The 9,717-nt window shown below is 31.9% G+C and overlaps 1 protein-coding gene across 1 annotated transcript; it reads left to right on the forward strand.

The window, feature by feature from the left end:
- The first annotated feature begins 419 nt into the window (after positions 1–419).
- On the forward strand, positions 420–1,122 carry LOC111397752. Its single transcript, XM_023024737.1, has one exon. The coding sequence runs from the start codon at positions 547–549 to the stop codon at positions 886–888; it is 342 nt and encodes a 113-aa protein (XP_022880505.1). The 5' UTR covers positions 420–546; the 3' UTR covers positions 889–1,122.
- The last annotated feature ends 8,595 nt before the right edge of the window (positions 1,123–9,717 follow it).

Below are 9,717 nucleotides of genomic sequence, written 5' to 3' on the forward strand. Positions count from 1 at the left end.
ATTTTTTATTATTATTAGTTGCACGTTACTATTGCTAGAAGTGATTGTGCAACCATAACCTATAAAAAAAATATGAAACAAACCAAATCGAGTGAGTATGAGACAAACCAAAGTTCTCATTGTGTGAGTTATTTATTCTATGGGTACACCATATTCATTGAACGTTTTAACGATTAAATTACTTTACAAAGTAGGAGACGGCACCATTTATTATTATCTCTCATTTTAGTATACTAAATCATGTATCAAAATCAAGGTTTTTATTATATGTTTTGATTAAGAGGCTTCTATATCAAATATAATAGTGCCAAAGAGAAAATTATAATGAAACATCATTTGTATTTGACTAGTCTGGATGATTTTAAACATCATTAATGCCAACATTTTCAAAATAAAAAAATAAACCTTCACTCATTTATTCTCTTATATTGGCAGCTTATCCCACCCACCCCACCTCTCACCTCACAAATTCTCTCCAATTCCTCTAATCCCACTCAACAAGTCCTCAAGTCATTCAAGACTCAAAACTTTCTACACCCCCAAACCATGGGAGATTACAGATCCGAGTCCTATAGTGATAACAGGATGCAGATAGAAAAATATTATGGACCCCCTCCCACCACCACCACCACCAGGCCTAATAATTTCAGGTCATACAGTGCTTCCTATGCGGCGGCGGAGCCATCACCACCACCACAAAAAAATGACGGGAAAATAAAGAAAGGCAGTGGAAAATCTTGGAGTTTCAATGACCCTGAATTCCAGAGGAAGAAAAGGGTGGCTAGTTACAAAGTCTACTCTGTTGAAGGCAAAGTCAAAGGGTCTTTCAAGAAGAGTTTTAGGTGGTTTAAATATAAGTACACCCAGGTTGTCTATGGATGGTGGTAAACTGCTAAACTCGATCATTCATATTTCATGGGATAATTTGCTGAAGAACTTCTTTACATGCTTATCGAACAGTTTGCTCTTAGAAAAGTCGAAAAAAACATGATTTCTTAAGGTACAAGGTACAGAGGTGGATTTTCATTATGTGGTAGAGCACTTTGTTTCAAATTAATTATCAATATGCAATTTACATGTTTGTTTCACTGCGGAAATTCTATAATTTTATGATTTGGTATATTTCGAGTTTTCAATATTGTTTAAATTAAGTATGATCAAGGCATCAAGCTATTTGTCAAAGTTCAGTATAATGTACTAAATCGTCTTTTATTCTATTTGCGTCCAATTTCTAGAAATTATATAGCAATTGCCATAAATAGGAGTTTAATCATTTGAAGAGCGGAATTAAACTACTTTGCCCTTTTTTTTTATGACATAATGGTTGACATTCTCTAATATGCGCATAGGTTCTGCGTGAATAAAAAAATCCAAAAAAGAAGGGAATTCCCTCTCATTGTGAGTGTTCGTCAACCATTATATTAAAAAAATTCTGACAACATAAAATGATTCTGAAGAGTGCGATAGTAATGATTATTATGTTCAAACATGTTAAATTAAGTAACTTATTTCCTTATTTGCATCCAATTTTTAGAGATTATATAGCAATTGCCATAAATAGGAGCACTAGCATTTGAAGAGCATGGTGGTAATGATTATTATATTCAAATATGTTAAAATAAGTAACTTATAATTTCCATATTTGATCTATAAAAATAAAATATTTTAGAATTATTTAAATAAGCAAGAATGATCCTAAAAACTGCTGTGACAACTAGAATGTTCTAATAATGTTCATAATTGATATATTTAAATGCGTTAAGTTTTTCATAGGAACAATTTTATTTTGATTTTTTTAATGATCGTGGGTGTTTGTGCTAGTTTACACTCACCTCAAATAATCTCACAGATCCCTGAAATTTACAATCCGATACTCACCTCAATGATTATAAGGAGATTCAAATTGATAATCATTAGAGAACAAACCCAATGCCAGTTTTTCATAGGAAAAATGAGGGCATTAGATTTTATCAAGAAATGTATATAAAGGAATTTGTTGAATCAACTCATTCAAAAGTTTAAGTAGTTATATCGTGTCTTCAACATGTCCTTTCACGTGCATGCAATATTCAATTTCTTTACCAAATGCCTAACATGTGCATAATTTCATAAGTTTGTGACGTAAAATTGAACCACCTTATCTAAAAATTTTGAACAATATAGTTCAACGGTTTCAAGCACATTGCACGGTATTAACTGGAGTTGCCAAATTGGATAAAATTTTATTCTTATCAAGAGGACATGCTACCTTTTCAAGCTCTTCATCCAAATCTTTGGCTGTCATTCTTCTGTTCAAAAGCAGAATCCATGTCCAATCTTGGCACAATTGCAATGATAACTATGTACATTTATTGAGAGTAAAAATTCGAAAGGATTCATCATTTCAATCTTCGCATTTACATTCTCATTTCAACACATTATACATTTCATCTATTTGTTCCATCAGAAAGATGCATGCCCTCCACCCAGGACATTGGGGACGAGTAATTTGGTCCAATCACTATATGGTGAATTTTGACGTGTTCATGTTGGAGGGACGTTGTGACAAATGTACAGTAATTGTTAGAATTTATTGAATGAAATTAAACTCCATAAAGTAGAAGAAAGAGGCACTCCATGATTGGAGGAGAAGAAACCTCCATGAAAGGAGGGATTGGAATTCCACAATCCAATGATTTATTAATGAATACAATGACTCCATTTATAGAGAAAAAAGATGAATAATTAATTGACTAATTTGCTAATTAACAAGTTAATCACTAACTAATTAACATCCTAGACATGAGCTGGAATATTCTAAATTTGCTGTAACATATTTCTAACACACCCCCCTCAAGATGGACTATAGATATCAACAATAGTTCATCTTGAAGATTAAAGAGTACTGGAGGGAAAAACCATGATGAATAGCCTTGCAAAACAAATCTCTTGAATCCATACATATGAGCATCCATTAGATCAGCACGAAACATCACCAGACATTCCATTCCCATTCCATTTCGTGCCAATGCACAATGCTTTCAGAGTTGAGGAGACTTGTTTTGTACGACAAACTTGGTAAGGTTCATATTGCAGAAAGGGATGATGTTCTCAATGGTAGCAAATTGGCGGGTCTTCAGATTTCACCAGATTTGATGGAGAAACTAGACTTAGTGTAGGCTTTGACCGTCCATAAAGATCTTTGAAAGTTCAGAGAACCAAAATTTGAAAGAGAAGAAATTTTATTGCAGAGAATCAAGGACGAATTTTGATGTTGCTGGCGCCATTTTTTGAAGACGGGAACTGAACTTTTGCTGGAATAACACTATCCAGAATTATGCTAAAATAGAAGAAATTAGAGATCTGCTTTCATTTGTATAGAACACAGAAAGAGGGGATGAAAATCTCAGAAAACACAGCAGCAGGAAGAACTCTGCTCTGATACCATGTTAGAATTTATTGAATGAAATTAAACTCCATAAAGCAGAAGAAAGAGGCGTTCCATGATTGGAGGAGAAGAAACCTTCCACAATCCAATAATTTATTAATGAATACAATGACTCCATTTATAGAAAAAAAAGATGATTAATTAACTAACTAATTTGCTAATTAACAGGCTAATCACTAACTAATTAACATCCTAGACATGAGCTGGAATATTCTAAATTTGCTGTAACATATTTCTAACAGTAATCTTGCAAAAAACACTAAAAAAGAATTCCCAAATTTATCTCGTTTTCATGTTAAGGTAAAAAACTCAGTCCTCGTACCGACTTGTACTCCGTTATACAACTCCTAATTTAAGTATAAAATCTGAAATATTATTGATTCTACCCATTCTTGTAGGGTATCATATTTTATTATAATTATTTTTAAAAAAAATTAATGCAACGAATAATGAGGATTTTGTACTGCACTTGAACTTATGAAAATTATGTTTGATTGTTGCCACATTCGATAAATCGTCTTAACGAAATGCGAGCAGCAAACTCCATTCAGACTTTCTTCACAAGAAGAACCCCCAACTATGGTTAGTATCTCCTATTTGTTCCCCTTTATTCTTATCAGGGATTTTTTATTGGATTTTTAAGCTCTTATAATTTTAATGCTTTGTAAGAGTTCTCCTAATGAAATAAGATGGAATGGGATGTCTTGCAACTAAATTGAAAATGAGTTATCTGAGTGTATAAGTTGAAATTGAGCAATTCGGACAAAATTTTATCGAAACCATCGTGACCAATTATATAATCTTATCCCTTTTACACATTACACAGAGTGAAGAGAGGCATGTGTGGATGGGGGCATTTATGTAAAGGACAAGTCTTGGTGTACATAGGGGTGTCCACATCCCTCACATGCCATATCATGTGAGAGGTGTAGACATCCCTATGTACCTAAATTATGTACATCAAGCAGAATGCTTATGTAAAACCTACAAGAATCACACGAATTTACCATTATTAGTATCGTACCATTGAATATTGTGGCGCAATCCATTGTTCAATATTAAAAATGTGAAATAAATATTAAAAATCGAATCTTTTTTGTTCTGAAATTATCAGTCAAGTGATCTTGGTTATTTTTTTTATTTTTGTAGAGAGAAAGTGTTTAGATTCTATATAGTAATTGGAGCCATTCAATGTGATTGAACCAAGAAAAATGTGTTAAAATTTCATTTTTATTTTTGTATGTATACGAAGACTTAAAAATCAGGATTTCTTAGAGAGAGGAAATGTACAGATCAAGAATTTTCATCAGTTGGACCAATTCATCCTACTAGTTGAATTAGACGACTTGGTCAAAATAAAACAACTTCAAATTATTTTAAGCCATGTCAGTTTGTTAGCAAGAAGATTATTTTTCACCAAAAGAAAAAATGTCTCAGGTCTTAAAATAAGATATTTTGAAAATTTCGCCATAGACCCATACCTTAATTCAACATAATGGGAGTCACTGTTCAAGTATTTACTTTCGATGGTTAAATATCATAATTGTCACTAAACATCAATTTTTAACTATCATTAAATTTTAGAACTCCTCGAGTTGTCACTAAACTTACTAAGGGTCCATTTGATTGTAAAAATGAAATTTGGATGGAAAGAAAACGAATTCTAAGGAATTGAATTGTCTAAAAATTATTTTCCTGAAAATTATAAATTTTTGTATTTGATTGGTATGATTTTCCACATGGAAAATGTTGAAATAAAAATATTTTTTGGTGTTTGTTTGACTTTGTTTTACATGAAAATTGTCAATTAAAGGGATGAAATTTTCTGGTATTAAGGATGAAATTTTTTTCCATTACAAAAAAACAAAAACAAAAAAAAAAGCCAAGAAAATCATTTACCTTTTAGTATTCCTTTGGTTTTGTTATACATGAAAAATGTCAATTAAAGGAAAATATTTTTTTACAATTTAGGATAGAATTTGTTTCAAAAAAAGAGAGAGAGAGAAAAAAAAAAGCTCAATAGTGCCTGGAAAAGAAATAGTCTACGTGATTGGAAAAGGCAAGAAAATCTATTCCCGATAAAATAATGCTATCAAACATGCAATTTGTGGAACTTGGAATTGGAATTCCTACTTCCATAGAAACCTTTGGCCAATCAAACATGGCCTAAATGTTATCTCACCATTAACTCCATCATTCGTTACTTCAAAAGTTCACCAAATGTTTTCACAGTTATTCGTCTTTCATAATCCAACAAGTTCACCTCTACTACGAAATACAAATGCCCCAACTGTCCCTATTAATCATTATTTCGATCATGTAGACCAATGTAATAGGAACCTAATGAACTTACAAAATGTTATTGCATCCATCATTCCATCTACAATGTCATCAAATTTGTAACTTTTAAAACAATGAGCGAGTGAGCAATATATATGCCATGCGATTTATGCAACGTGATTTATACCGCAATTGTACAGTGTTAAGTTTTATAATATAGTTTTGAAGTAAGAGTGTCGAACCCACAGGGATTGTAATTTAATTTCTACTAAGTACTATAATTGGGTAGCTTTTATTTTATCTAGACGAATGAAATTTGAAATCAATATTGTTAACTAATCTAATGATGATTTTGGTGACAAATTCAAGGGATGCAAATTATACGAATAAATCAAGATGGAAAAACCTAGGGAATGATTTCACCTAACTATCAATTACAATTCAATTATGCAAGTTATTTTAATCAATTTTTTCATCTTTAAAAGCAAGAATCCTAATATATTTCTCATCCCTTCTCGAGCGCCGGCTAGAAATAAATCCTAAATTTCAATTCCAATATCTCTATTCCAAATCAAAATCAAGAATTTATTGAAGTCTCGGTTCTTTTATGGAGTAAACTTCATAGATTCTATACTTCCTCTCGAAACCCATAAAACCTATGTTGTATCAATCCTATGATCGTGCCTAAATTCGCCTCTTTCCAGTATCGCAATGTAAAACATCAAATCATTCAATTAGTGGACAGTTAATTGAAAGTATTAAAATAATGACACAATTAAACATATGTGAAAAATTAAATAAAAGTAGCTATAACATAATCCAACCATAATTTCAAGTTTTGACTACAATCAATCCCTAGAATATAAATTTAGCTCATGATATAATCTATGGAAACACAAAAATTCATATAAGAAAACATAAGGAAGAGAGTAGAAAAAATTAGGATGTAGATATTCAATTTCTTCCCTTGATGTTGTTCTTGCCGCTCTTGATTCCTCCTTTGAATTGCAATTGAATCATTTTGAATTGTCTTCAATCTTGACCCCTTCAATTGTTGTGTTTGGCACCTTCTATTCTTCTTGAAAATAGGGTTTTTTTGAATGGTATTTATAGTATGTTGGTGCCTTGGACGAATTAGGGTTGAATTGGGTCAAGAAAAGAGTTCAAAAAAAAAAAAAAAAGATTCCCTGCATATCGGGCGCCGCGGTGTCCATCGGGCTTGCTGTTATTTTTAGTGAGTTGGGTGCCTCGGTGCCCGGTTCGGTCGAAAATGACAGACTGGATGTTTTTCAGTATTTTTAGCATAGCTTTCACGTCCAATGTCCGATTGAGGTGATTCAAGATGCGTTGTAAAGCTAACTCAAAGGACTACAACTTTGCTTTAGACATTATTCTCCATTTCGATCATTTGTATGTAAAAAATGGGTCTCAATATGAGGCTAAAATTATGGAACATAACTTTTCGTTGGAAATTGATTTGTGATTATAGTTTGCCTAAATTTGATCACTTTGACATATTTCTTCATCCAATTGACTCCTAACACTCTCGAATTTTCATCATGAGGTTCGACACAACTTTTAAATATTTGCACTTTAGCCCCCGAACTTTGGATCTCTTACAATTTGGCATTTTCTCCAATTTCGCCAACTTTTGCTTATTTCATTCAATTTCATTAACTTATATCGCAACATCGAAACACACATTAAAACACTCTAAAGCATTCTCAAGGGTAACAAAATAATGAATTAAGTGGCATAAAGATAATAAGTGTGAAGCACTAATCAAATACTCCAAATCTTAATATTTTGTTTGTCCTCAAGCAAACTCCAAACTAAAGAAAATCACTAATAAACACAAGCAAATAAATACAAGCAAAAATACTTAAAACAAATAGTACTAGATACCTTGCCCTCATAGCTCAGGATTGAAAACATAGCATCAATTTCATGAATCACTTCAAAGTTACAATGCACAAGCTAAATTCTTACCCATTCAGTGCAAAACGTGTGTGTGTGTGTGGGGAGTTAAGTGCAACACTGTACAATGATAAGTTTATTCAAATCCTAACCTAAAAAGTCAAATATTTCCTAACTTCGCTCACGTGATTCACACACCCCCAAATTTATTTTCTTTTCTTTTCCCAACGGTGTAATCTAAGGTGGATTTTCAATGCTAATTTTTTACACCGTTCAAATTTGGTTAGATTTTACTAATTGCAGTTCAACATATCAATAGATGAGGATTTTCCTTTTTTCTTTTACTGCTGCAACTTTTAGGAATCAACCAAGTTACTAACCCCTTATCAAAGGTCTAATCCTCTAGAATAAGTGTTCGAGGCTTAATCAAAATATTTGATATAAATTTTTTTCCTTTAATCACCCTTTGTATGGACGTCCCTCATTTAAGCTTTCTAGATGATCCTTATAGTGAGCTTTATGCCGATAACTCTCAAATCAGATGACTTTAGAACGTCAGGTTTTAAACCCTTATAGACTTAATCACTCGAGTCATAAATGCTACAAAGAGATGATTCACAACGAGATTATTGAATTTGTCCTCATTGATATCATTTTTCTCTCTCTTTTTTTACCAGTGATTAGTGCTATGCCCCTTATTAAACATCTATTTTTGAAAATTGACCTCTAACTTAAGGTTTTTACCCAATTTTCATCATATTAGTCTCAGACAGTCCATACAAAAGTTAGCATACACGGAATCCACATTTTATCTCCAAGTTTCCCTACAACAGCTCAACCACCAAACATCCTATATTTGGTTTTAAAGGTATAGCGCTTGTTTGAGCCCCATTTTAGGGGAAAAATGAATTTTTTAATAGTGTATTGATGGAAAATATGTGGTTAAAAAATAAGGGAAAGTTTTAGATTTACGTATAATATTATTTTATTAAAGAATATGTGGTTAAAATGATGTCAAAGTACTGTAGAAAAATACATTTTCCTCAAAAAAATGAAGCTCAAACAAGGGCATAATAATGTTTAAAGGTTGTTTGGGTTAAGCATCTATGTTCTCTAATCCAACATATAAATATGAATCAACCTACTCATGTGCAATCCCACAATCAACTCATCTGCAAAAATATTTTTCGTTTCACACAGATAAGCAAAAGTCTAACTCACACATATAACTTATTCATAATCCATAAACTAGTACATGTTCTCAATAGTATACATCATTGTCGGCAAAGCTATCTATCTCACACAAACATGTAAAACACAAAATGATTTTTTTTTTTTAACAATGCACACAGATTAAAAATAATTAAAAAATGCACACAAATCACTCAAAATAATAAAAAAAATGTAGGCAATTAGATAATTTATGATACACCCATAAATTTAAACTAAACATTGTCCCCAATGTTAAATTAAAAGAAAAGGAGAAGAACTTTCTTAAATTATCTAAATTGTCAATGACGGTCTGGTGCTATGATGCTGGACTTGATTGATACTTCTTTTAGTTTCTCTCCCAAACTTGATATTTATCCAGTTACTTCTCGTCAATGTTGATTTGATTGTTTTGCGACGTCTTGTTCTCGAAAAATCAAATTTTAGATATTAAATACATGGAACAAGTGTTACTTAGCTCAAATATCTAATAACCAACTTGATTACTCAAAGACTTAAAGGAAAATGGGATATGGTTGATGGTTTCTAAATAAATTGTAAAAATAAACTAAACTATCCTATAAATCGAAAAATAGAGTAAGTGAATAAAATTTAAAAAAAAAAAAAAAGTTTGGGTTGCCTTTCAAGAAGCGCTTGTTTATAGTCATTAACTTGAATTTGGCAATTGCATCATGGAACTTTAAGAAAGGCTTCAGATGCCCTGTCCATTTTTCTTCTTTTGGCTTTGCTCCACTCTTCGTTGTTTTTCCAAATTCTAACATTTCCTTCTCCAATGTGATATGACTTGCCCATTCTATCTGATTTGAATTCAATTACGTAGACCTCTTGTTCATCCTCAAGCTTAATCACAAATTCAATTATTG

Source organism: Olea europaea, chromosome 7 (assembly GCF_002742605.1).
Source record: "Olea europaea var. sylvestris chromosome 7, O_europaea_v1, whole genome shotgun sequence".
NCBI classification, from domain to species: Eukaryota; Viridiplantae; Streptophyta; class Magnoliopsida; order Lamiales; family Oleaceae; genus Olea; species Olea europaea.